Genomic DNA, 26,329 nt, shown 5'->3' with positions numbered 1-26,329 from the left:
TCTGGGGGCAGCTTGTTGTCTTAATATCCATTTCAATGTTATTTAGTGCCCCAAATCATGGCTGCAGTGAGAGTTACCTGGCACTCTCTCATGGAAAAAGTTGCACGTAAGTTTCTGCGAAGCAGAAATACCCCAAGGTACTTTGATTTATTATTTTTTTAAATTGTTATTGCATGTTATGTTTTCCCACTGATCATCTCCATCTGGAGGCAAACTACCAGTCTTGATTCTTTATGTTTGTTAAACGGTACAAGTCTGTGCTTGTGCTGCTGTTCGAGTAAATAAGAAGTTGTGAAAGCTGAGAGTGTTTGTAAACATTGTAAAGCACTGTAAGCTTTTGAAAGAAAACCAAGAAACGTCTCTGTTGTATTGTTTTGACTCTGAAAGGGGCTGAATTAAGAACCCTCAGAGGTGCAGCTCTGGAGTGGGTGATACTGGAGACTGAAAGGAGCTTGGAGCAGGGGCGTCGGGCTCTGCTCCCCAGGAACAAGCGCCAGGAGCAGAGGAAATGGCCTCAAGTTGCGCCAGGGGAGGTTGAGGTTGGATTTAGGAACAATTTCTTCCCCAAAGGGCTGTGGGGCATTGGAACAGGCTGCCCAGGGCAGCGCTGGAGTCACCATCCCTGGAGGGTTGGACAGACGGACATGAGGTTCTCAGGACATGGGGCGGTGCTGGGGTGGGTTATGGGTGGACTCTATGATCTTGAGGGGCTTTTCCAACCAAACTCATTCTGTGATTCTACAACTCGCCGAATCCCCTGGGGACGTGTCCGACTCCGAGCAGACGCTCCAGCCACCGCTCCTTCTTTCCCAGCGCAACCGCTTCCCCCCTGCTCCGCCGGTTCCCCACCGGTTCCCCTCCGCTCCGCCGCTGAGGAGTCCGCGGGCTCCGCGTCGGGCCCACTCCGGGGAGGCGCTTCCGCCTCGGCGGCGAGCGGCGCCCCGCCCTCTTCCGGCGCGCGCGGTCACGTGGGCGGGCTCGGCGCTCGGCCCGCCTGGCCGGCTCGGGGCTCGGCTGGCTCAGTCTGGCGCGAGCGGCCGAGCGGCCCGGAGCGGCGCGGCGGGAGCGGCGGGGGCGCTCGGGCCCGGGCGGCGGCGGCGGCGGCGGAAGGCGGAGCGGGGGGGGCCCGAGAGGGCGCGGCGGAGCCTGGCGGCGGCGGAGCGGCCTGGGGGCTCCCCCCGGCGTGCGCGGGCCGAGCGGGCCGGGCCGGCGGCCGCGGCGGGGCTATGATGCGCCCGCTGTGGGGCTCCGCACCCCCGTGTGTCCCCCAGGCAGGTCCGGCCCGCGGCTGAGAACCCCCCACCGGCGGTGAGTGCGGGCCTGCCGGGCTGCGGGGGGGCGGTCGGCGCGGCCCGGTGGGCTCGGGAAGCCTCGGCGGCCGCGCGGCGGAGGCCCGGCCCCCCGCTCCGGGCGGGGGCGGCGCTGCGGGCCGGGCCGCGGGGCGGGGAAGGCCCGGGCTGGCGGGGCCGTTCGGCCGCGGCGGGGATGGCAACGGCACCGGGCCGCGCTGAGGCCGCCGACCTCGGGCCGCGCTGTGTGGGAGCGCCGGGCGCTGCCCCGGGTGCGCGGTGCCCGGGAGAAGTTTGACTTTTGTGGTGTGCATTTCCCGTGGACCCTGTTTTACGTTGGAGCGGGGAGAGGCCGGGATGGGGTGAGGAGAGAGGGATCTTCATTTTCTCAGCGTCCTCAGCTTCCGCGCTGTTTTCCTCTCTTCGGTGCTGTTTCCCCCTTTTGCGCTGGGATTTCTGTAGCCTTTAGAAAGCTGGATAAAGACCTGTCTGCTCCTTATGCTGCAGGCGGTGAGTGGAAGTGCAGTATTTCCGCTGGGGAGCCTCATTCTCTGCGTGCCCTTAGGATCAGCAGGTCGGAAGGTTGCCATGCAAGGTGGCAGGCCCCATACAGCGCTTAGAAAAATGCTTTTAATTCTGTTTCTTGTTGCGGCCCAACCTGCTGCCCCTCAGCAGTCCTGATGAGTTCTCTTCCTTTCCAGGTATGGCCTCACAGCTGCAGGTGTTCTCCCCTCCGTCAGTATCCTCGAGTGCCTTCTGTAGTGCCAAGAAACTGAAAGTGGAGCCCTCTGTCTGGGATGTTTCAGGACAGAGCAGCAGTGACAAGTATTACACCCACAGCAAAAACCTCCCAGCAGCTCAAGGGCAAGCCAGCTCCTCTCATCAGGTAGCCAACTTCAGCATCCCCGCGTACGATCAGAACCTCCTTCTCCCCGCTCCCTCGGTCGAGCACATTGTGGTCACGGCAGCCGACAGCACGGGCAGCAGCGCAACCGCGTCCTTCCAGAACAGCCAAACCCTCACTCACAGGAGCAACGTTTCTTTACTGGAACCCTACCAAAAATGTGGATTAAAAAGGAAAAGTGAAGAGGTCGACAGCAACGGTAGTGTGCAGATAATTGAGGAACATCCACCTCTCATGCTGCAAAACAGACCTGCGGTGGGTGCTGCGGCCACAACCACCACGGTAACCACTAAAAGCAGCAGTTCCAGTGGTGAAGGGGATTATCAGCTGGTCCAGCATGAGATCCTGTGCTCTATGACAAACAGCTACGAGGTCCTGGAATTCCTGGGCCGAGGGACGTTTGGGCAGGTGGCGAAATGCTGGAAACGTAGCACGAAGGAGATTGTAGCCATCAAAATCCTGAAGAACCATCCTTCCTATGCTAGGCAGGGCCAGATAGAGGTGAGCATCCTCTCTCGCTTGAGCAGTGAGAATGCTGACGAATATAACTTTGTTCGCTCCTACGAGTGCTTTCAACACAAGAATCATACATGCCTTGTATTTGAGATGCTAGAACAGAACTTGTATGATTTCTTAAAGCAAAATAAGTTCAGTCCTTTGCCCCTGAAATACATCCGGCCCATTCTGCAGCAAGTGGCCACTGCCTTGATGAAGCTGAAGAGCTTGGGGCTCATACACGCCGATTTGAAACCGGAAAACATCATGTTGGTGGATCCCGCGCGCCAGCCCTACCGAGTGAAGGTGATCGACTTCGGTTCAGCCAGCCACGTATCCAAGGCTGTGTGCTCCACGTACCTGCAGTCGCGCTATTACAGGTAAGTGCTGACACGATGCTCCCTTCCGTGTGCTGCGTGAGCAAAGTAAAGCTGATCCTGGTGGGGTACTGGGATTTTCCTCCATAAATACTTAACTCTTCTGCCAGTAGCTTTAATCCCAGTGAGAAGGGGAAATGAGGAAATGATCAGCCTGTCCCCTGTTCTGCACGATCTCTGGAGATTTCTACTGAAACGGTATATAAATAAAACTTCTGCTTTGCAAGTGTGACGTAGTATGCAGTCCAATACCTTCCTCTTACCCCTAATTAGTGCAGTAAGTTGATTTTACCCTGTCGCCAGTTTGTGACAGAGCAAACAGCGAAGCAGTATGCTACTAGTATAATAAGTGGCGCATTTGGGGTTTTTTACCCCGATCTGAAACTAGTCCCTTCACTGTGGTCATTTAGAAGAGATGCCAGTTTCTTTTTATCCTGTTTCTTCTGCTTCCGCCTTTGTCTGAACCCGCTTCAGGAGCACATGACTTCCTGTGTCAACCCTTGATAAATTGCGCTTCCATGGGACCTGTTGCTCTTTTAAAACGGCGACGAGTGAGATCTCTGCTTCCCTTAGCAAAATCTAGAAAAGGCTTCTACCCTACTCCTCTTGAAGAATTAAACTATGGGCAAAAATGGTGAAACTCAGAAACTGTGTAGATAAAGCAAAATGTGGGTTTTCCTTCAGTTCTTCCTCCAGCTTGGTTCTGTTAATTGTGTGTGTTTCAATATAAGTAGCAGTAGACGTGAGTAAATTGATTCAGAAAGAACTGCTGGCATCAAAGGGACATGAAAAGATCTGTGCTGCGTTGTCAGGGTGGCTTTCAGCAGAACATGAGCTCACTTGACGCAAAACTTAACTACTATCTAGTCCTTCCAGCCGAGACGAGCCAGAGGACTCGAGACACTCCACCCTGTGTCTCTGCCCTGTTTGATGTCTTTCCTGTCCTCCTAGCTCAGTTTAAAGCCCTGTCTTATTGTGGGCTTGTTCTGTTCATCCCTCACATTCCCCGTGTTCTTGCCCTTTTTAGTTTTTCCTCCCTCCAACACTGAGCACCAGCTTTCTGTGACATTTCTTCCATGTGATAGAGACTTTTCTTAATCCATTCCTCATGATCTTCATTCAGCCTGTTGGCCCCGATCTTTTCCAGTTCTAAACTATTGCTATATTTTGTAACGCGGTTGTCTTCTGTGCACCACGGCTCTGCTACAATGCTCGCTGTCTAAAATGCATTATCAGTTGTTTGCTGTTGTCGCTTTGCAAGAGGTGACCACTGATCAAGGATCTGCTCTATCTGACTTGCAACACATGTGAGCAAAGCAGTTTGGAGAGGCACATAGTGCTTTCCAGCTTCTGATATCATAAAAAAACAGGTTTGCTGAGGCAAAAAGCAGCAAGGGATGATAAATATCTTAAAGGGGCTGCTGGGAATGAAGTGTGTGAACTCCAGGCCTGTTGTGCCTCCCTGATGAGGGGTGACTGACGCTGCCAGAAGGGCAAATAACCTGAGATTAGATGGTGTTTAAGACTGTCTGCTTGACTGAAGTTAAGAATGCTGTGATGTGGAAAGCTAATATTTAGAGATATGTAATTAGTTTAATGGTGATGATTACTAAAATCCATAATCTAGGAATTTATGGAGATGGCATAGAAACCAGCTTATTGTGGGAGAACCGGATTGCTTCAACCATGTTCACATCAAACTAGTGTTCAGATGAGTTCTAAGCTGGAATTTTTTTCAATGCTGTGCTTAATAAAACAGTATAGACCAAGTCTTCATTTGGATCTGTCAGCCATTAAAAATAAACTTCTTGTTCTGTGTTCACTTTTTTGTTCTCCATACCTGTTACTGGCGCTTGTGTAACCTCTGTCTCCTGTAGAGATATCTAAGCCAGCCAAACTCAGGTACTGTAAGGTGAATTTTCGGAGATATATATATATATATATATATATAAATATATATATAAAAAAAAATATATATATATATATACACACCCTAGAAGAGAAAGCCTTCATACTTGTAAGCAGTGACCAGTTTCTGTGCCAGTCCTGAGATCTCTTAGCAGTAATTCTCAACCTGCAAACCAGAATATATGCTCGTTATAATACACCAGGTCTGGGAGGGTATGGCTGCTTTTGCTGTCCCCAGGGAGGATAAAGGATGGATGGGAGCAGACAGCTGGCAGAAATGAAACATCCCTGGGAAGCCTGATCTCCCTGCTGTTCCGAGAGTGAGATTCACTCATGTCCTGTGTTATATGTCAGTCTGGCCATCACGCGAGTCTTATTCAGATCCCGGCATCCTGATGTTCCCTGTGGGTCGGTGTAAAGACACCTGCCAAACTGGAGCTCCTGAGCTGAAGGATTTGGGCTGTGAAGAGGCGACACTGGGTGTTGAGGGAGCTCAGGGTGCAATGGTATCTGTTTCTTACCTCTGCGTTGGGCTACATGACCTACTTCTGTCCCAGTCCTGCTGGCCTGGAAGCCGCAGTGCGTGCTGCCAAATCTCGCCCTCTGCTCACTAATCCAGCTCTGAGCGGCGATCACGTTGTTCACCGCATTGCTATTTGCAGTTGTACAAGCTTCGTGTTACCGTCGTGCTTCACAAGACAGGGCTGAAGACCTGTGTGTAAACATGGTCTGTTTTGAAATGCTGAAAGTGAGTCCCGGATTTTTCCGCTGCTGCTGTGAATCCTCTCTCTTCTGAGAGTGCCTGAGTGTATTTGCCAACTTTGGAAGTCAGAGTTTGGCAAGCGTGTATGCAAAGAAAGAATGTTGTTGATTTCTATTTCAAAGAGCTTAAGATCGTCAAATCACTTCAGTGCCTGACAGCCTGGCTGTGGAAGTGACCTCTGCCTGTTGTTCTGTTTCAACCGACATCTCATGAGGCCACCAACTGTGGTGGTGCAAAAGGACATGAGAGAGATTGGGATTTGCAATGAGAATGAAATCAGGTGGCTTGCGAGGTCATTTATTCACTTTTAGGGACTCGGTTCCTAGAGCTCGGCCTGCTATCACTTTGGTATTGAGGTTTCAGGATATGTAAGTCTAGTCCAGCATGTTGGTAAAGACTAACAAACTACCACATCCAGCCATTGTTGCCGCTAATCTCTCTTTCCGTTGGAATTGATGGGATTTTTTTTAATGCACTTGTGAAGGATTAACATGCTTTACTTATTCCACAAGTTTGTTTGCTGGTCCAAACCAAGGCAACTCATGCATGCAGCACTCCATGTGCCAGGTTTGGGTCCTATCTGAATTGGAATATTCCTGCAGAAGTAGGATAATGAAAAGGATAATACAGTGTCTAGTAGATTTATATGGGGTTCTGAAAACCCTGTGTCAATGGCTGCATCGTACCCACTCTGCTTGTGAAGACCAAGGTACTACAGAAATGGATTTGTCTAGTTTGCACCTGTTAGACAATTGTATGTGTTCTATCAGAGTTCTTTAAATGTTTAGCAGGACATTCAGCATTCAGATATCAGATACTTATTGTATTTGCACAATCATTTTTTTATTTTCATGTATGCCAAACAATTCCAAAGTCGATTGCTGCCAGGGATAGACAAACAACAAGGTAGAGACAGATAAATGTCATGTAGAGCAGGCGTCAGAATGTCTTAGCTTAAATGATCTATTATTTAGATTACTAAAGGTATATGATTGTTCTGGTTTTGGGGGGGCTCAGACATACCAGAAGAACCTCCATGCTTTAAACCCGACCAACAGAGGGTAGATATGAACTCACTGCAGGAAGCAGCTGGTTCAGGTCTCTTACATTTTTTGGTAGATCTTGTGCTTTCTCAGGGACACCATGATGAGTACATTTGTTTTGGAGACTGCCTCATGGTAACTGTGTAGTCACCTAGAACAAAAGCTGTATCTGTGTCACGACAACACTAAGGGTGATTAATTGGAGAGTCAGTGCCGTGTACAAACATTTGGGAGGCACATTCAAGCTGAACAGTTGAGGTAGGTGTCATATCTATTGACACCTGCACATTATGCAAGCCCAATATTCTAGAATTCTGCAGAAAGACCAGAACTGGTTTCAGAGCCTTTTTTAACAACAGAAATATATCCACATTGCAACACAAGAAATTTAATGCAAGCCCTGGGGTGTGTTATCTCAGTCACAACCAGAAAATAGGTAACCTGGAGTTCAGGACTTAACTGTCTTGGTTTGCACTTGCGTTAGTTACACGTGAAGAAGATGAAGGTTTTGTGTTTCCTGTACTTTCCAGAGTAAATTCCCACACCAGCTCACGTGGTTTTTGCAGCTCTTGGGTTTTGTGCTGTATGCAAATGTGTGACCAGAACTCGGCCTGACAGACCGTCAGCAGTTGGTTTCAGAGCTCCGCGTAGGTGAAGAGTTGTACTAAAACATCCTTTTGTGTTATGAGTCAATCCCAGGCACAAATCTCCCTGAAATTCCAACCTGTTGCAGAAGCAAATCCTCCCTGGAGTCTGAGGTTTTTTCATCACCTTCTTGTCAAGGCCAGGCAGGTAGAGTTTGCATTAGGTGTGGTTCAGAAACCTGTAACACAACCTTGCAGAGCAGTCACAATTGCCAACTGTGTTCTGTCCATCCGTTTCAAACCCAAAACTCTCCAAGCAAACCCTGGGTGAAAAGCCACTGCTAGAAACCGAGCAGCTCTCCAAAGAGCTCCTTTTTCTGGCTCTGCACATGTGCTGCTTTTCCACATGAAAACGGGCAGCCTTCTGCAGCTGGTCACCTGGGATCTTGACACCTTCTTCCAGAAAAGTCTGAGCCCCGTTTGCTATAATTTTCTTCCAGATTCTCTTAGGGCAGGTTGTGTGCTATCTCAGGGCTGCTTCACACCATACGTACTGTCAGGTGTAATTACACTGCTTACTGAAGGAGTAGCTTCATCTCCCAATTGCATAAAGACCACCTAGGAGTTGGGGGGCACCACAGCGATAAAATGTGCCACTAACTGTTCAAAAAGTTGGGATTTTTTAGGCCACTTGAAGAAATATTTCCTCCTTTCAGGTGAATCAGCTTGCCACAGTTTTACCTGTGCTTGGGGTGGTTTACAAGAAAGAACAGAGATTTAAAATTTGTTTTCTATTTTTCCACCAGAGCTCCCGAAATTATTCTGGGTTTACCGTTCTGCGAAGCTATAGACATGTGGTCGCTGGGCTGTGTGATCGCGGAGCTGTTTCTGGGCTGGCCGCTATATCCGGGAGCATCTGAGTACGACCAGGTGAGACCGCGGCATCCGGACCCTGCATCAAATTTCATCTTGTATCAATCATCTGTCACCTTCAGTTCATTTTCTGTGGTGTTCCCATTGCCTGTCTCTCTCTGTTGTACAGGAGAGCACGGAGTTCCATGTGTTTTGAGTTGAATGTAGTCACTCAATATATAGAGTTAATTTACAGTTAACCCCCTGGCTTCCAAACCCTAAAGCTGTTGAAATGCCTTCCTTTCAAAACACAAGTGAGGTGTGTGTCCTGGCTTGAGACGCCCTCTGTAATTTCACCATGAGGGCAGTTTTTCCATGTGGAGGCAGAGCAAGCCCATCATTCCTGCCCTGTTAATACCCACAGCAGCCCTCATGTTTCATGCAAAGTGTGGGTTCCAAACCGTCTCTGGAATACAAGGGCAAGAGCCTGAAAAGGCATCTTGAACTAATTAGTCCTTACTGTGGATACTTAGCATTATTACCTGGGCTAGCCAGCTGCCTATAAAAGGGCAAAAAGTCTATACAAGAATTTTATTTGAGGATGACTCGTCCAGTGCGGTTTTTATGCTGTTAGCTTGTTACAATGTGTAGTTTTCCTTATGTGATAAAATATATGAAAACTTACTACGTTTGAAAACTTACTTGTGTTAGATCTTCCCAGCGCTGTAAATTTCCAAAGGAAACACAGTGGTACCTCACTGAGCAGCATGAGTTAGGAAATAACTGAGGTACGCGGTGGTTTCCTTGCACGCTGAGTTTTGTGTAATTCTGAGAACCTTATCTAGTCGTGGAGGTGGGTGGAGGCGCTTTTTCCATTGCTTAACAGATAGGATATTGCAGTCCTTTGTGAGGCAGCAGGAGGTGTGACTCCATGTGCTTGATTTTGATATCTCAATTGCCCTTGAAAAATAGGGATGACTTGCTTTTGTGTGTTCTGGGATTCTACAGCAGCAACTGAAAGCTCAGCTACAACTTAGGAGAGGGGAGAGTCATGACAACGGCAATGGCACATTTCTCACTGACAGCAAATAGCATTAGCAATTGTGCAACATCTGGAATTTTCTTTCCTAGATTCGTTATATTTCACAAACTCAAGGCCTTCCAGCAGAGTATCTTCTCAGTGCGGGAACGAAAACAAGCAGGTTTTTTAACAGAGATCCGAATTTGGGATACCCACTGTGGAGGCTGAAGGTTTGTCTGTCTTTTTTAATTCCCAATTCTGTTTTGTTCATTGATGTCTTGATATAAATTTACTCTCAGTCTTAGTGCGATGCAAAAACATCCCGAGTGGAGATTGGATTTGCAACGACGTTCAGATATAGCTGATTTGTGTATTTTGTTTCAGAAACAATACAGACCTCCTGGTGCTCAGCTGACAATAGCAGCTGTGCGTGATAGTACCAGCAAAGAGTGGGTGTTAAAGTAATTGAGATAATGGTTACTTATTATGGCCTGCTCAGTCTTGGTGCAGCATGTCATCTTGTTGTCATCTCCTGACAATACAAAGAGTAAAAGAGGGAGTGTTCCATGGCGGTGTTTGTTAGTTTAACAGAAATATATTAGTGTATTGGCAGAGGACAGGAGAGTATCGGATATATGCTTCATTTGCATTTAAAGCTGGGCAGCAAAAGGAAGGGGATTTTGCCGCATTCTTTGTAAAAGAGCTATTTAAAACATTTATACCCTTTTCCGAAATCAGAAATCATCAGTTCTTCTGGCATTAGCACTACCTAATGAGGCCTTGAAATGAAATCATCCTGTTGGTAATTCGGCTTTGCAATGAGTGATCTTTCTAGTTGAGGAAATGGGAACCCAAGGCTGGTTTGGTTTGGCCTTCTGGCGTGTGATTTGTTTTAAAGCAGGCAAAAGACCACCCGGCATGGCTCTTCTCTTGCTGCTTTTTCTTAATCAATATGCGATATCTCTGTTTATATTACCAAATGCTTTCTTTTCTAGACCCCAGAAGAACATGAGTTGGAGACAGGTATAAAATCAAAAGAAGCTCGGAAATATATATTCAACTGTTTGGATGATATGGCGCAGGTATGTGGGTGTCTCGTAACACACAGATAACTATCTCGTTAATTACACACATTATTGGGATCTCTAAAAATGAGTCTCCTGTGCTGGAGCAGTCCTCTTCCTTTCAGAACGTTGATGTAGGTTTGCGGTGGTGCTAATTTGCATCAGAAATCACCGTATTAAAGACTATCAAAATGTTAATTGTGGAGCTGTTAGACATTTATTGGGTTTTCTTAGGCCTTGATCCGGTAGATGTGACAAATGTGCTTAGCTGGTTATTGCTAGAAGTAGTCAAGCACCTCCGGATGTGTTTATAGGATTAGGCCTCTTATTGGACTTTGGAAATATTGACAAGAACGACAGATCATTCTGTTTTTTCGTTCTGTTTTCAGAGGTAAAATGAAGGAATATGTGAGTGGTTTTAATACCACGAGGCCTTGAATCTCAGTTTTCTGTTGCTTTTGTAGCTGTTATCGCTTTACATCTGCACAGAGAATGTAGAATCTTGCCGTTCTGATTTGCTGATAATACCAGGCAGTGGAGAATGGAGTCTGGTTGATACCCGTTGAACAGACCAACTTCACGTTCAGATGAGGAATCCATCTGCGAGTTCAACTCTTTCTATAGAATGAGCAAGGGAAAGGGTGTGTTAGCACTCTAGTACCTAAAGTTAAGCTGGCTAAGAGGCAGAAGTGCTTAATAAATATTTTTTCTTGATGTGAAATTACTGAATTGTTAAGTAGCAGTTGATTTGATGTTTGTGCAAACTCCTCTCATTTTATTTTCAAGGTGAATATGTCTACAGACTTAGAAGGGACTGACATGTTGGCAGAGAAGGCTGACCGAAGGGAATACATTGACTTGTTGAAGAAAATGTTGACAATTGATGCAGATAAGAGAATTACTCCACTGAAGACTTTGAACCATCCGTTTGTCACAATGACGCATCTCCTGGATTTCCCACACAGTAACCAGTAGGCTGCCTTAGATTTCTTGGTTTGTTTCAGGAGGACTCATTGGAAACGCAGAACAGCACTATTCTGCTTTCTGTCAAAGCTGTTTTCTGCAGTTTCAGGCTGATCTGAAAATAGCAATGGCATGTGTAAGGAATGGAATGTTCATAGGCTTCCTTTTCATGTTTTAGGACATTCTTTGTTGTTTGTTTTTTTTTTTTAAAAAAAAAAGAACTTAAACCTAAAGGCGTTTGTATAAAGTTGGGAATCTGTCGTGTCTTTGTGCTGGTTTTACATATCTGATATTTTCCTTCTGTCGTTCTGTTTCAGTGTGAAATCTTGCTTTCAGAACATGGAGATTTGCAAGCGAAGAGTTAACATGTATGATACAGTGAATCAGATTAAGAGCCCGTTCACCACTCATGTTGCTCCTAATACAAGCACAAATCTGACCATGAGCTTTAACAACCAGCTCAACACAGTACACAATCAGGTACAGCATCTGTTATCTGTTTTACACTAATCAAAGAAACCGAGCAGTCTAAGTTTGTGCCTTCAAGCCTAATCGTGTTCTGCAAAATACTGCATTTGAATTGCTTGCCAGAATTTGTAGTCTTGTCTTGACATCTGATTTTCCAAAACTCAGACCAAGGCAGTCTCCTTACTTTACATACTCATGTTTGCCTGTCTGTTCAGCAACATAAGTGAAGTTGGTGCAATCCATAGTTTTCTCCTTTGTTGTTGTATTACCTGAAACCTTTCCCTGGTGTTTCCTGCATATCATAATACTGATGGTTCCTCTTGTTTGTTTTATAATAAGTAGGAGTGATAAATTTGATTTATTATTGTGGTTTTTCCCCCTAGGCCAGTGTTTTGGCTTCCAATTCTACTGCTGCTGCTACTCTTTCGCTGGCAAACTCAGATGTCTCGCTGCTGAACTATCAGTCTGCCCTGTACCCATCGTCTGCAGCGCCGGTTGCAGGAGTGGCACAGCAGAGCGTTTCCTTGCAGCCCGGAACCACCCAGATCTGCACGCAAACTGACCCGTTCCAGCAAACGTTCATCGTTTGTCCCCCTGCTTTTCAAAGTAAGTGGAGAAACCCTTTGTTGTGGTGCTGCGGTTGCAGCTGGGCGGAAGCGAGAAGCTGTAATTTGCAGTAAATTGAGAAAGCGCAGAAGACCACGCTGTGCGTGTCGCACGGAGCTCTTGCATCAGATGGAAGTGCGGAATGAGGTCAGGCATGTGCAGATGGTTTGGTTCTCTTCCAGGTCATGCTGGAACAGGTGACAGCATCTTACCTGCCCAGGCTGCAGTCTGCATCTGGTTGCTCAACCAGTTTTTCCCCCCAAACTGAACGTACCAGCGTTCCCCAAGAGCAGTGAGCAGAGCAGCCAGACCTATCTGAAAATAAGAAAGTGTCATGCTGAGTGTTGTGTGGCAGGAGTCGCAAGCCCTGCTGCAGCCGTGTGGTTTGCCAGCAGCAAATAGTCACAGATTGCGAGTCCGTGAGGTCAGCGCAAGCCTGGCTCTGTTCATCCTGTTCATGCTTCTGTCTGGATTGTGCTCGTATGAAGGGTTATATATGAACAGGGAACTGGTAGTGGAAAGTTTAAACTTTGAACTTAGTCTCAAGCAACATAGAATTAGTTGTCTGTGTTATCTGTGTTCCTGAAAACAAGACTATGGACTTCGATGGAGCTCTGGGGGCCTGGTTGTCCATCAGTGCCCTTTGGTGTACCGGAACTGCACAAATATTACTTATTTCAGGTGGTTTTTTATTAGGATGCTTTTGTCAAAGGGAACAGCTTTTCGTTCTTTTCATGTGACCCTGTGTTCTGCCCTGACCTGGTAGGAATTTGATTTTGGAAAGAAACTGAAGAAACTAATGAAGCAGCTTAGCGGTGATGTGTTCTTGTCCTCCACAGCCGGACTCCAGGCAACTACAAAGCATTCTGGGTTCCCCGTGAGGATGGAGAACGCTGTCCCGATCGTACCACAAGCCCCTGCAGCGCAGCCACTGCAGATCCAGTCTGGAGTGCTCACACAGGTAAAACAAATACATTCAATAAAAATCAATAGAGCCAACTGCAACTCCTGCCACCGTCCAGGAGAACCTGGCTGCCCCGCTGGTGCTGGGGTGAGTGCAGGGGCTTCTCCCAACACTCCAAAAGGTTAAATGCAGATCTCAGACAGTGTTTTCTCATTTTGTTTTGTTTTTCTGGAATATTTGACGTCTAAACTATTTTATATCACATGCCTCCCTGCTTTTAGGCGTTTGATTTAATAACAGGAGTAAAGATACAGTTTTCAGCTGCTAAAACAGGCTGTGTTGTTTCACGGGTGTGCGCTGCCTTACAGGTAGTGCTGTACATTTTTTGCCTACCCTTTAAAAATGTTTTAGAAGAAATCGTTTCTGTGAGAAGCAAGATCCCAGAAAACAGAAGCGGCAACACAGATCACTGATGGTCAGATTTCATCTTCAGGTCAACTAAATTATTTCTGAATCCTTCTCCATTAGTTACATTGCTAGTGCGAATTGATGTATAGCCATGATGTATCTATATATGTTGTTTGCAGCTTGAACAAATGTGATAGCGAAAATCACAAATCGTTGTAAAATATGTTTTAAACATTAGTGATGTGTCATAAATTAAAACTACTTTATATTTCCAAAAACGAATGCTTTAATATATAGAGAGTGTGCAGTGATTCACAGGTTTCATTAACTGAAAAATTGTAATTGCCTTTATAATTAAACACACTTTTATTTATTTGCATAGTTTTAGTTTTTGCTGACACTAACACACACTTTATTAGTTTTACTCTTCAGGCAGCATATTGTGCTTTCCTAATTGTAGAGGAGTGATTTTTAGATTGTCCAGTCCAAATAATTTAGGTGGCATTTGGTGATTGGGTTTGTTTAGCCTAACTACGCAGGTAACGGTGTCCAAAACAAAGCAGAAGGAGCCCACCTGAACCCAAGCCCTGCTTTTCCTGAGGGTGCAAACTACACACTAAGAATCTACTTTTAATTAGACGTTTGCTGGACTAATATGTGTCTTGGTAGTTTGATCACAGATGACTTTGCTTTTTCACAATACAAAAGACCCACGGTGCCTTCTGTTAAATCCCGTAGTTTATCTCTTTCCGAGAGCGCTGGCTGTGAATTTGCAGGCGCGATAGTGAGCGCTGCGTCCCGCTCGGGCGCCCTTTGCGTTCCGGGTAGCGCAGCGCACACAGTGTAACTTCTCTCTGGAACCCGGTAGAGTATATCGAGAGCTGCCCACTATTTCATTTTGACCTTTTAACTGTGTCACTGGACAGATCCCCATCCCAAATTCCCCGTTCCTTGTGTTCCCCTCAGGGAACCGCTTAGAGGAATGCGTCTGGGTGATGGTTTCACCGCATCCATTGCAATCCGGAGTCTGCCAGCGAGGCGAAACCTTTGCTGGCCCTATTTCTGAACCCGCTTGTCCTGCCTCCGTACGTTTGTTTCACTCACTGCCTGATCTACATTTCAGGGAAGCTGTACACCACTAATGGTAGCAACTCTTCATCCTCAAGTAGCCACCATCACGCCGCAGTATGCGGTGCCCTTTACTCTGAACTGCGCAGCCGGCCGGCCGGCGCTAGTCGAACAGACGGCTGCAGTACTGGTAATTGCCTCCCTTGATTGTGTTCACTAACTGAGTTTTTTGTTTTAACTTAGACTTGCAGAGGGCATGGAAGCATGTGCCATCTTGTGGCTGTGTTCTTGCTACATCTTAATGTCTTGTTGTTTTCCTCCCCAACATTGCTGAAGCACTGTCTGACTCTGACGTTTAGTGTGGCTCTGTAAAGAATCCAGATCCATTGACTATTACTTTTTGCTAGCCTAGTATTACAAAGCTCTTCTAAGCTATACTGTAGAAGAGTTATAATTGTTCTTGTTCTTCGCTTACTGTCCTACCTTTGCCTTTTGATTGTTGAATACGAAGGAATCAGCCTTTAGCTTGACTCTGCTACAGGTACCTGGATGGCCAGAATTTGAACTACTTGGCAAGTTAGCTACATATTTTGTTGACAACATGTGTAAAGCTGCTTTGCATGTAGAAATGTTTCAGGTCATTGAGCACAGGCTAAAATCTCTAACGATAGCAAATTCTTTAATGTATCGCTTTAGAAGTCGATTTCTCTTAACCTCTGTTGAACATTGACAATAATTTTCTGGCCTTTTGTTATTTATAGCCAATTACAGGTAGCTTCCTTCATCCAGATAAAGATATCGTTCTTCACAGATACTTTCAGTTCGTATGTATTTCTTGGTTGAAATTAAAGGTGAGCTCTAGTATCCAAAATGGCAATAGTTAGTTTTTAGGCTATTTGGACCAATTTTTAAAAAAGATGGGGAAGGGAATGAGTACACTTTTAAGAAGCATAAGTTTTCAAAATTGTCCTCTTCTGTATTCATTTGGCACCTGCATCGGAACAACTTTGTAAGTGCCACAAAGAAGTCATTGTAAAACTCCAGAATCAGATCAGTGAAGCTCCTGAAAACATCGCAGTGCACTGAAGTGCTGGTATCCTCACATGTCTTTCAAAGCACATCCCATTATGTGAACCATGTTGTTTCTTGTGGCTTTAAAGTGGTAGTTTGAGTGTCGTTTTCTTCCAAGAGGGGGAGACCTCTGCTGAAGTGGAATTTGCTCAAGTCATACCTGTACTGAAATTCAAACCTACTCCTTTGGGTTCTCCCGAACCGAGGTGTCCGCTCCGTGTTTCGGAGGGTGGGAAGCAGGAGAGCGGGTTCTCCTGGGTCACGGCTCTGAGCTGAACAGACCCGGAGATGCATCTCCTTTCCTCTTCAATTTGGATTGCTGAAAGGCTGCAATCTAGGCTCAGAAAACGGCAAGGGGTGACTGTAGCAGAGCTCGGGACACAAGTGAGTCGTTACCGATGTTTTCAAAAGTGCATTTGGGCTTTTGATTCAACAGGCAAATTCAATTTTCCTGTGTGTGTGCAGTGGACTTGATGTTCAACTCCCCTGTACAGCCGTGGGGGTCAGAGCCAGCTGTCTCCAGACTGTGAGCCTGGGTTCTGAGTTCCTCTGGAGGATTAACCATTTCTGGTTGGATTCTGGGAGCCTTTGGTGTGAATTTGCTCACCTTTAGTGCTTCCGACACTTCTCCCTTGCTGCTTCCCCTGAGTTCGCATTAGCCATTTGCTAAGCTTTGCATATTTTTGTCCTTCCTCTGTCAAAACAGTTCGTCGCTTGGAAGGCCCGATTTCTGCCTCTCATTGGGAATTTATATCTTGCTGTATTAAACTCTCTGCTTTGTCTTGTGCAGGTGTTGGCTTTTGGAAAGACGCATGGTGTGACTTTTAACATATTTCTCTTTTTTTTTTTTAATATATATATTATTCTGCTTATGTTGGCAGAGGTTTTAGCAGTTCTCAGCTTTGAAGGCTTCTTGTTTGGAACCAGTATTTGTAATAAGTGGATCTGTTACTTGCAGAAATATTTTATGTAAAACAGCAGATGTTGATGGTTTTGCAGTTCAAACTGCTACAAAGAGAGCCATATCTTTTCAAAATCATAGAAACATCGTACTGCCATTTTCTTTAATGCATTGTGTCAATTGGAACAGGAACATTAAAAATATTAACGACTTGAAAATATCTTCACGTATCTGCCTTGTAACTACGTGTTTCTCAATGTGGCTTTTCTTAAATGCTTTAGTTGAGGTGGGGTGAATCCCACCATAGTGACACTGTCTCAGTTTGAGCCCTGTAAGGCAGAAAAAGAGAAAGGACCAAATTGGCTTCATATTTTGGAATCCTTTGGCAGAGCAGTGTGCGCAAACTTAGATACAGAAACAGTCCTGAACGCTCACGCTGCATCTGGCGGTACAATACCCGCTGCACTCTGCTGTGCGATATCAGCGCGCGTTCCCCAGGTGATATCTGTGATACCAAAGGTTAGCAAAGCGTCAGGGGAAGCTTGTTCCTCTGCTTTCCTCATTCTCTTACTGTACCAAGACCTTTTGAGAAAGTGCAATGACGTTGCGTTATCTCTGCAAGTTAACAATCTACACCAGTGCGTTGATTGCTTGGAACAAATCTCTCTCTTCGCACCGGTAGGAACTGAAATCTAGTGAAGCCGTGTCTGTGTTTGTTGTTTTGCAGCAGGCCTGGCCGGGGGGAACGCAGCAGATTCTCCTTCCTTCCACCTGGCAGCAGCTCCCGGGGGTTGCTTTGCACAACTCCGTTCAGCCAGCGGCTGTGATTCCGGAGACGATCGGCGGCAGCCAGCAATTAGCTGACTGGAGGTAGGATTGTGCACAGGGTCCGGCTGCGCCATCGCAACACCGCCTGCAGCGCACACAATTCCTCCCTTCCCTTCAAAACCACACAGGGGCTTGGTGCATCTTGCGGTGCCTGCAGCATAGTGAGGGCGTTTGGGTGTTTTTTTCTTTCCCTGCTCCAGGAATACACATTCCCATGGAAATCAGTACAGCACCCTCATGCAACAGCCATCGCTACTGACCAACCACGTGACGTTAGCTACAGCGCAGCCTCTGAACGTTGGGGTTGCTCATGTTGTTCGGCAGCAGCAAAGCAGCAACGTGCCAGCCAAGAAGAACAAGCAGCCGGCCCCCAGCGCAGCCAAGTAAGGCTTTTTCTTGCCCTGCCTGGAAAGACTGAGGGTGTGTTTGTGGATGTTGCCCTTATGGTATGAAAAACCGGTCTTCTGATCATAGAGGCATTGCCTGCCTAACTTTTTAAGTTGCGTTTAAAGGTGTCTTGGAAAAAGTCTCTATACTGCAGTCACTAGTACAAGTCATACTGATTTCAGGGGGAGTGCAAGGGATGTGGCTGCCCAAGCGCTTTACTGCACTGTATAAGGGAGGTTTTACACGTTCAGGGTGTGTTGGTGCTGTGGCAACACAAGTGACAGAATCCAGATCTGTCTAAGGAGGGTTAGCAGGTTTCTGGCAGTGTTGAGACTCATCAGCCCAGTTCAGAGCATCGCTGGGTGCGTTGGTCCCTCTGGGGTGTGTTCTGGGGCTTGTTCTGGTGTGAGTGTGCGCACTGAGGTCCTCCTTGTGTGTGTCACGTTGTTTCGTCGTGTATGTGTGCTCTGTTCGTAATGCTGGGGCTGGTTTATCCTGACGTGCTGATGCACAGCTGAATGCTGCTTTGGTTTTCTTTCAGGCCCAGCTCAACTCTAGAGACTGTGCCCTCCCAAGTTTACTCGCTCATTGGGAGCAGTCCCCTGCGCTCCACCTCCTCCTCTTCCAACGTGCTCGTCCCGGTGCAGGAGCAGCACCAGCCCATTGTAATCCCAGACACTCCAAGCCCACCTGTCAGTGTCATCACCATCCGCAGCGACACTGATGAGGAAGAGGACAGCAAATACAAACCTGCCAGGTAGGAAGTTCGTTTAGCAAGCCAGTCCTGAGCTCAGCCCAAGCGTCAAGGAGAGTGGAGAACGCTACAGGCAAAGCCTTGGCTAGGCTTAAAAGCACTGTGTAAGGCAGAAAATACTGCATCATGTTGGTTGTGCTGTTTGTTTGTGCCTCTAGTTAATCAGAACTTCATATGACAAAGAGGGAAGGTGTGAGATCCCAGAGGGAGATCTCTTGTGTCTTGTGGTATAAGCTAGAATGTTCCTCATTTGTGGGGGTTTTTTGTGTTTCTGTTTCCCTGCAGTTTGGGCATGAAGCAGAGATCCAATGTCATCAGCTACGTGACTGTTAACGACTCCCCTGATTCCGACTCCTCCCTGAACAGCCCCTACGCCACAGACCCCCTTTCCTCTCTCAGGAGTACGGGCAGTGCCCTGGAGCAGAGCAGAGGAGCGGCTGACAGCTCCAGCTCTCGGACCATCATCGTGCCACCGCTGAAAACACAGCTCAATGACTGCATCGTCGCTACCCAGGCTTCAGGTAGGTGTGCTGTCCCAGGCTGCTGTGCTCAGGAGTTTTTGCCAAGGCTCAAGTGCTGTCTTATCCCTGACAGTCTCAGGCTCTGCGTTGGGTCTTCATCAGCTTTTGTTTTCACAGCTGCTGTTCTGAGAGTGCGAGTCTTGCTCTGCTTTCAGTTTCATTGATAGATTTACCTTTTGTATATGTTTGGCTGCACTTAGAAAGATCTGTAAAAATCCCCAATGATTTCTTGTAAAATCAGATTTTAAATCGTGATTGAAGAAAAGGCTCTATTGTGGAAATACTCCTTGTGTGTTCTTTGGTTACCTAAGCTGGTTGTCACAGTGTGTGAAAGGGAAGAAGGGGCTAAAGTTTTGACATCTTCCAGGCATCCTGAGCAGCACCAGTAAGACCAAACCAGTGGCCTCTGTGAGTGGGCAGTCGTCAGGATGCTGCATCACGCCGACCGGGTACCGCTCGCACCGTGTGGTGACAAATGGTGTGCAGCCCCTCAATCTCAGCCAGGTGAGCCACTGACTGTATCTGCGTCTTCGAGGAGCGGCTGAGGGGCGTGGGGGGTTCAGCTGGAGAACAAGAGCGGAGGGGAGACCTTCTGATCTCTGAACTGCCTGAAAGGAGCTTGGAGCCAGGGGGGGTCGGGCTCTGCTCCCCAGGAACAAGCGCCAGGAGCAGAGGAAATGGCCTCAAGTTGCGCCAGGGGAGGGTGAGGTTGGGTCTGGGGAACAATTTCTTCCCCAAAGGGCTGTGGGGCATTGGAACAGGCTGCCCAGGGCAGTGCTGGAGTCACCATCCCTGGAGGGCTGGACAGACAGACATGAGGTTCTCAGGACATGGGGCAGTGCCAGGGGTGGGCAACAGTTGGTCTCCATGATCTTGAGGGGCTTTTCCAACCAAAATGATTCTGTGATTCTGTTCTCTCTGCAGAACCAGCAAACGACAGTGCTGGCCTCACAGGAGAGAAGTGGAAACGCCGTCCCCCGTAGGCAGCAGGCTTACGTGGCGCCCCTCACGTCAACTATTTCTCAGGCTCCCTACACGTTTCAGCACAGCAGCCCGGTGCATCCCCACCTGGCCACGGCCAACGCGCACCTCTCCAGCCAGCCCCACATGTACACGTACGCTCCGACCACGGCGGCCACGCTGGGCTCCACCACCTCCATTGCCCACCTCTTCTCCCCTCAGGGCTCCTCGCGACACGCCACGTACGCTGCCCACCCCAGCACGCTCGTCCACCAGGTCCCCGTCAGCGTCGGCCCGAGTCTGCTCACCTCCGCAAACGTCCCGCCTGCCCAGTACCAACACCAGTTTGCTCCCCAGTCCTATATTGGTGCTTCCAGAGGATCTGCTATTTACACTGGATACCCGCTGAGCCCTACGAAGATCAACCAGTACTCGTACTTGTAGTTCCTACTAAAGCACTGTCCTGCTATAGGCCCGAGAGAGCGGAGAAGGATTTCAGGTGAACCTTTGCCTGGTAATGACTGCCCGGTTTTCGTTTCTCCTTGATCTGATTGTGTGTTGTTCAAAAATGTCTCTAGTGAGTTCAGTCACTAACTGAGCAGCATGCTTTGTTACCAGTACGAGGGTCACTAATTAAGTTTTTAAAGATTTTGATTACTTTTTATAGATGCTTTTAAAAAGTTCATGGTTACGTTTATTTAAAATCGTTCTGTTGTGCTAATCGAAAGGAGAAAGGACAATTAGTGTCTGGGAAGACAGATCCTGATGACTTTTTTAACTTGTGTAACTTAAACAAAAAGACTAGCAGATTATATTTTAGCAGCTTGCACAAATCCATGTTGCCACTAAAAAAGTAATGCACGTTTATCTCATTGTGTTGCTGGGGCAGTTTTAAAATCAAGTTTAATACTTTAACTTTTGTTCTCTAATACACTTTGTCTCTAACAAATTGCTGGTTCTGCAAAAGCCATTACATCTCCGTATATGTTACTGGCAACGTCTTTTGTTTACTTCTCTGCTTTGTTTGAGGACTGGTAGAGGTGCTGCCTTGTACCAGCAGCGCTGGGTGTTCAGGAGTCCACGTATCGTTGTGTCTCCATAACACGGCTGAATTTTTCTTGCATCCATTGCCGAATTCCTCTAGGTTTTCAAACCGCATTCAAGATCTCACTGTGTATCAGAACTCAGCAGCTTTGCCAGGACGCTGCAGTCTTCGGTTGTGAACGAATAGCGCAGCATCGCTCTAAAATTTGGTTTCTGCAGCGTATTAGGTGCCGGCCCTATAACGGAGCTGGATTCCTTCACAGAAGCACAGGGCTTTCCTTCGGTCTGTTTGTCTTAATACTTTTCCTCACCTGGTTCATTTAGGAGGGAGTTGAAGTTGAAGTCCAACGAAACATCACTGTATTGATGTGTACAGCTTTTTATACTCTGTGAGCGTATCCTTCTGGATATGTCAACAGCTACTTTAAAGCGCTCTTACTAAGACTTGTATACAGTACGTGCATGTAGGAATCAAAACAAAAATTGACAAAAAAAAAGGAAAGAAAAAGAAAAAAAAGGAAAAAAAAATCCAGATTTTAAAGTTTATTACTGAATTTAAAACTATTTTAGAAGTTTTGTATTGGTGGTGTTTTAATATTTTACATAAAATGAAATATGTACATATTGATTAGAAAAAAATATAACAAGCAAAACTTCCTGCTAACCCCAAACGTTCTGTCTTTGTAATCAAAATGTGTAGTGATTATACTTGAACTCTGTACGTAGTGTTTGTCTAATCCCTGACCGTTCCTGGGGATGGAGTCGATGTATCCTTTGTATTTAAACCAAAATGAATTGATTCATGTCGGAATGTATGTGATATAATGCAATGGTTAGAGCTCATCACTGTAGCACTGGGAGAGGAGTAGAGCTTCGGGTGAGGAGAGGAGACCTTCTGATTTGTTTTGCACAGGTATGTGTGATGAAGAGTTGTTTGGTGTGTCCCCTTATTGTAGTGCCTTAAATGATGCCGTAGTGTGACTAGAGTTTACAGTGAGCTTGCCTTACGAGGGACCAGCAACCCCCGTCGAATTGAAGCAATTCACTCAGCTTATCACAGCAAGACCCGCAGTTCTGTCGCGTAGGTGCGTCCTTCTCAGTTTTAACGCCGTCATCAAAAAGCTACGTTTTTGGGTTTGGTTTGTTTGCGTCGTTCTTTGTTCGGAGTGAAGCGATGTTTCCTTAAAGCTTTTTCCTTCAAATGGCACATGTACTGTTAGATGTCTGTCAGTGCATTTCGGATAAGGTAGTGCTGGGAATGCATTGGAATGTTTAGTCTAATACTGCAGAAGTGATTAAATATGTGCAATCACTTTTTTGGTAGATTAGTATGGTGTTACCTTGCCCCACGTTAATAGCAGACATTTCTTGTAAAATATTGCTAGCTTGGTGATAGAATATTTATACCAAAGAGAGCCTGCTGTAAAGCACATAATACCATTAAAAAGTTTTGTAACGCTACTGCTAGTGTGGAGTTGTTGGGAAGGTTTGTCCGCTGTAGCCCTAGTTAGTGTCCAGAGGAAATACTCACTTTGGGTAATCAGTGCAGCTTATAAAACTATGCTTTGTTTCCTTGGGTCCCTTGTAGTAGGAATTATTTCTCATCTTCAGTACGTAGATTCAAGTATCTTGTCCAAACGGATGATAAACTGGCTTGGGCGATTGTATAACCGCAGCAATAAGAGGTTTGGCGACCTCGAACCGCGGCTGATGTTCCGTCCCCGTGGAAGAGCGGCCGGTTCTCTGACCGGTGCAAAAGTCACTCCTGAAGTTCCATGTTATTGAGAGAAGAGCCTGGCCTGGCCTGAGATGGGTGAACTGTTAAAGGTTTGGCATCTCTTCCAACAGGGCTCAAGGGCTTTGGAACGGGACGGTAGCATTAGCGACGTTGTTGGGTGTATTTTAGAGCACGTCTGTGGGCGTGCGGACAAGCAGCCGATGGTGCCGTCCCACGTTGTCGGTGTAAACGATGCTGTTTGTTGCCGTGGGCGCTTTCTTTTTCTCCATCTTGCGTTGCTTGTGTTCAGTACTTGCCTTGAGATCTCTTGGGTACAGAGTTGTGCCTTTCCATCGAAAGGCAGAACAAGCTCCAATTCCTGTTGCGGGAAAACATTCCCTGTTTCACAAATAGCGAAGTGTTCGCCGTGAAATCCAAATGGAAAAAAACCCAAAGCTTTAGCAAAATATGCTAATAATTTTGAGAAGAACTTGCCCGCTTCCCCCCCAAAAGCAGATTAAAGTACCCGCTTAGAGTCCCTATTACTTGGTTCAACCCAATCACATGTGCCCACAAAACGCGTCGGCGTCTCTTCCACCGTCCAGGTTTCCAAATGTTATTGGAACAATGGGGACGAGATGGAAACGACGTGGGCCAAGTGAAACATTTGCCATTTAAAACAAGTTGTCGACGACCCTGAAACTCCCCTGGGACACTCAGTGTAACCCAAGTGAGCAAACCCACCCGGCAGGGCCGGCTTTCCACTGTGGGGGGTTCTCCCAGTATGTGTTGCCCAGTTTAAGTCCATTGTAGTCTGCTCTAAGGAGACACATCCCTTCTTTCCATGCATATCCAGCTTCCAAATGACATTAAAGAATTGACTCCCGGCGTTGTCAGAGCCGCTACACGTATCTTGTAAAGAAATGTGCTGTCTCTGGGTAGAAACCGGAGTCCTCCTGAATTTTTTTAAAGCTACTTTGGGATTCACCTTTTGAGTATTTGACACCCGTGGTCCCATCTGGACTCTGTGTGATTCTTGACCAGTTAAACCAGTTGTTCTCTTACCCGACGGGTATTAGCGCTTTCCCGCATAGCGAGCGATGGGACGCGGCAGCTCACCCCCGACTCCGCCGTTTCTTTCAGTACACGGAACTAAATTGCTTCTAAATGACAGGATTGGCACAGCCCTGCTTTCTCTTTTTAATTTAAACTTCTGAATGGTGCCGCATGTCCACATGGTTGTTTGTTGCTAAACTTTATATAATGTGTGATTTCAGATTCAGCTTGGAATATTATCTATCTCACTACATGTAGCAGTACATTATATGTAATGTTAGTATTTCTGCTTGAATCCTTGATATTGCAATGGAATTCCTACTTTATTAAATGTATTTGATATGCTAGTTACTGTGTAAAATTCAACTTTCTTTTATGGTTGTGCTCTTCCTTTTTACAAGCCGCTAGATACAGGTAGTTTCTGACAATTACTGATCTATGTTTGTATTGCTGATGTACTTAGGGGGTATGTAAAAATCATTTTAACAAAAGAAATAGATATTTAAAAATTTAATACTAACTATATGGGAAAAGGGTCCATTGTGAAAACATAGTTTATCTTTGGATTCAATGTTTGTCTTTGGTTTTACAAAGTAGCTTGTATTTTAAGTATTTTCTACATAATATGGTAAAAATGTAGAACAATTGCAATGCATCAATAAAAAAGGGTTAATTTTCTGTACTCTATTCATTGGGTCACTTGATCTATTAAAAGGGATGGGAAAGGGGGTTTGGCACAGCTGGGATTAAATATGAGTTGGTGGGTGGTTTGCTGCTGACAGTGGGGCGCAGTGGTGCATTGGGGGCTCAGCTGTGCATTGGGGGATGCAGCTGTGCATTGGGGGGCTCAGCGGTGCATTGGGAATGCAGCGGTGCGTTGTGGGGCTCAGTGGCGCACTGGGGGCACAGCTGTGCATTGGGGGTGATGTGCGGTGCATTGGGGGGCTCAGCAGTGCATTGGGGGTTCAGCGGTGCATTGAGGGGTGCAGCTGTGCATTGGGGGGCTCAGCAGTGCATTGGGGGTGCAGCTGTGCATTGGGGGTGCAGTGGTGCATTGGGGGTGCGGCGGTGCATTAGGGGCGCACCTGTGCATTGGGGGTGCTGTGCGGTGCATTGGGGGGCTCAGCGGTGCATTGGGGGTTCAGCTGTGCATTGCGCCTCAGCTCTGCATGGGGGCTCAGTGGTGCATTGGGGATGCAGCGGTGCATTAGGGGCGCAGCTGTGCATTGGGGGGCGCAGCGGTGCATTGGTGCAGTGTGTGAGTGCCCAGTGTGAGTCCCTGGGTCCCAGCGCAGCAGCTTCGTCTGGGTCCTGTGCTGCCTGTGCTGCGGGATGCAGGATGCGGGATGCAGGATGTGGGATGCAGGATGCGGGATGCGGGAGCACTAGATGGCACAATCGCCCCGTGCAGCATCGCAGGCCTGCACACGGGTGCGGCTGAACCTCAGCCCCGTGCAGATCTGCAGCCGCAGAGCCCGGGGAACCCACAGGTCGTGGCTGGCGCCCCAGCCCGTTCCTGCAGCTCTTGGGAGGTCATGGGCTCAGCCACAGGTCTGTCTGTGTCCTGCGCACAGAGCTGCGTCCTCCGTCCATCGCACTGCACCCTCCGTCCGTCATGCTGCAACCCGCATCCATCTCAGCGCACCCGGGCCCTGCCCCATGCTGTGGCCAACATGGGGGTGCGGGAGCTGCTCTGAGGCTCCACGCCAGCTCTGGAACAATTGGCCCCAAATGGCGGGGCAGCCCCTGGCCGGCTGCTGGTGGTCACTGAGCCGTTGGGCCAGAACGTTTCCACTCGGGGGGAGCCCCCAGCACCCCAGTGTGAAGCAGCACAGGCAGGAGCTCCCGGCTCAGCAGCCAGGACAGCGGGTGCTGCAGATTCAGGGTGCTGGTGGCCGCGGTGCTGGCCCAGGTTTGACTCCGCCAGCCCTGGTGCGTGGCCAAGGCCAGCTCAGGTTGGCCACCTGCCCCGGGCGACTGTGACCAGTGCACCGGGAGCCAGCGCTGCGGCCATTGCCCGTGGCTTCGCACCAGGACCAGCCTGGCCCCATGCTGTCCCACGGGCTGTCCCCAGCGTTAGAGGACGTGTCCTTCCCGTGCTGCACGGGGCTGCTGCAGCGCTCCCCACACCCTGCACCCGCATGTGCCACCGGCAGCGTGTCCCCAGCCCCCTGCCCCAGCCCCACAGCTTGCTGGCACCATGTAGGGCTGGTGTGGGCACCCGCCGGGGAGCGAAGGGGTTAAGGCGCTTGGGGCTGGTCCTCGGGGAAGGAGCAGCCTCTCCTCCCCTCTTCCACATCTGGATTCAATAAGGGCTTCGAGAGGCCGGAGCATTCCTGAGCACTGATGTGGAGGCTGCACTCTGGGGCGGCC

The 26,329-nt window shown here is 47.6% G+C and overlaps 1 protein-coding gene across 4 annotated transcripts; it reads left to right on the top strand.

Moving 5' to 3' along the window:
• The first annotated feature begins 1,065 nt into the window (after positions 1-1,065).
• Positions 1,066-24,643, top strand: HIPK1 (homeodomain interacting protein kinase 1). Of its 4 annotated transcripts, none has more exons than XM_080358316.1 (16): positions 1,066-1,308; positions 1,991-3,068; positions 8,170-8,293; positions 9,347-9,466; positions 10,232-10,318; positions 11,087-11,271; positions 11,581-11,743; positions 12,115-12,337; positions 13,177-13,298; positions 14,773-14,907; positions 17,420-17,559; positions 17,718-17,900; positions 18,446-18,661; positions 18,944-19,179; positions 19,547-19,683; positions 20,104-24,643. In XM_080358316.1, the coding sequence occupies exons 2-16, from the start codon at positions 1,993-1,995 to the stop codon at positions 20,581-20,583; spliced, it is 3,627 nt and encodes a 1,208-aa protein (XP_080214442.1). In that variant the 5' UTR covers positions 1,066-1,308; positions 1,991-1,992; the 3' UTR covers positions 20,584-24,643. The 4 variants fall into 4 exon arrangements, with proteins under 4 accessions (XP_080214442.1, XP_080214440.1, XP_080214443.1 ...); XM_080358314.1 differs by having other exon boundaries at positions 17,417-17,559; XM_080358315.1 differs by lacking the exon at positions 1,066-1,308 and adding an exon at positions 1,537-1,651 and having other exon boundaries at positions 17,417-17,559.
• The last annotated feature ends 1,686 nt before the right edge of the window (positions 24,644-26,329 follow it).

The sequence above is a fragment of the Nesoenas mayeri genome, assembly GCF_963082525.1.
Source record: "Nesoenas mayeri genome assembly, chromosome: 23".
Classification (NCBI taxonomy): Eukaryota; Metazoa; Chordata; class Aves; order Columbiformes; family Columbidae; genus Nesoenas; species Nesoenas mayeri.
This window is presented reverse-complemented; position numbering and strand designations above follow the sequence as displayed.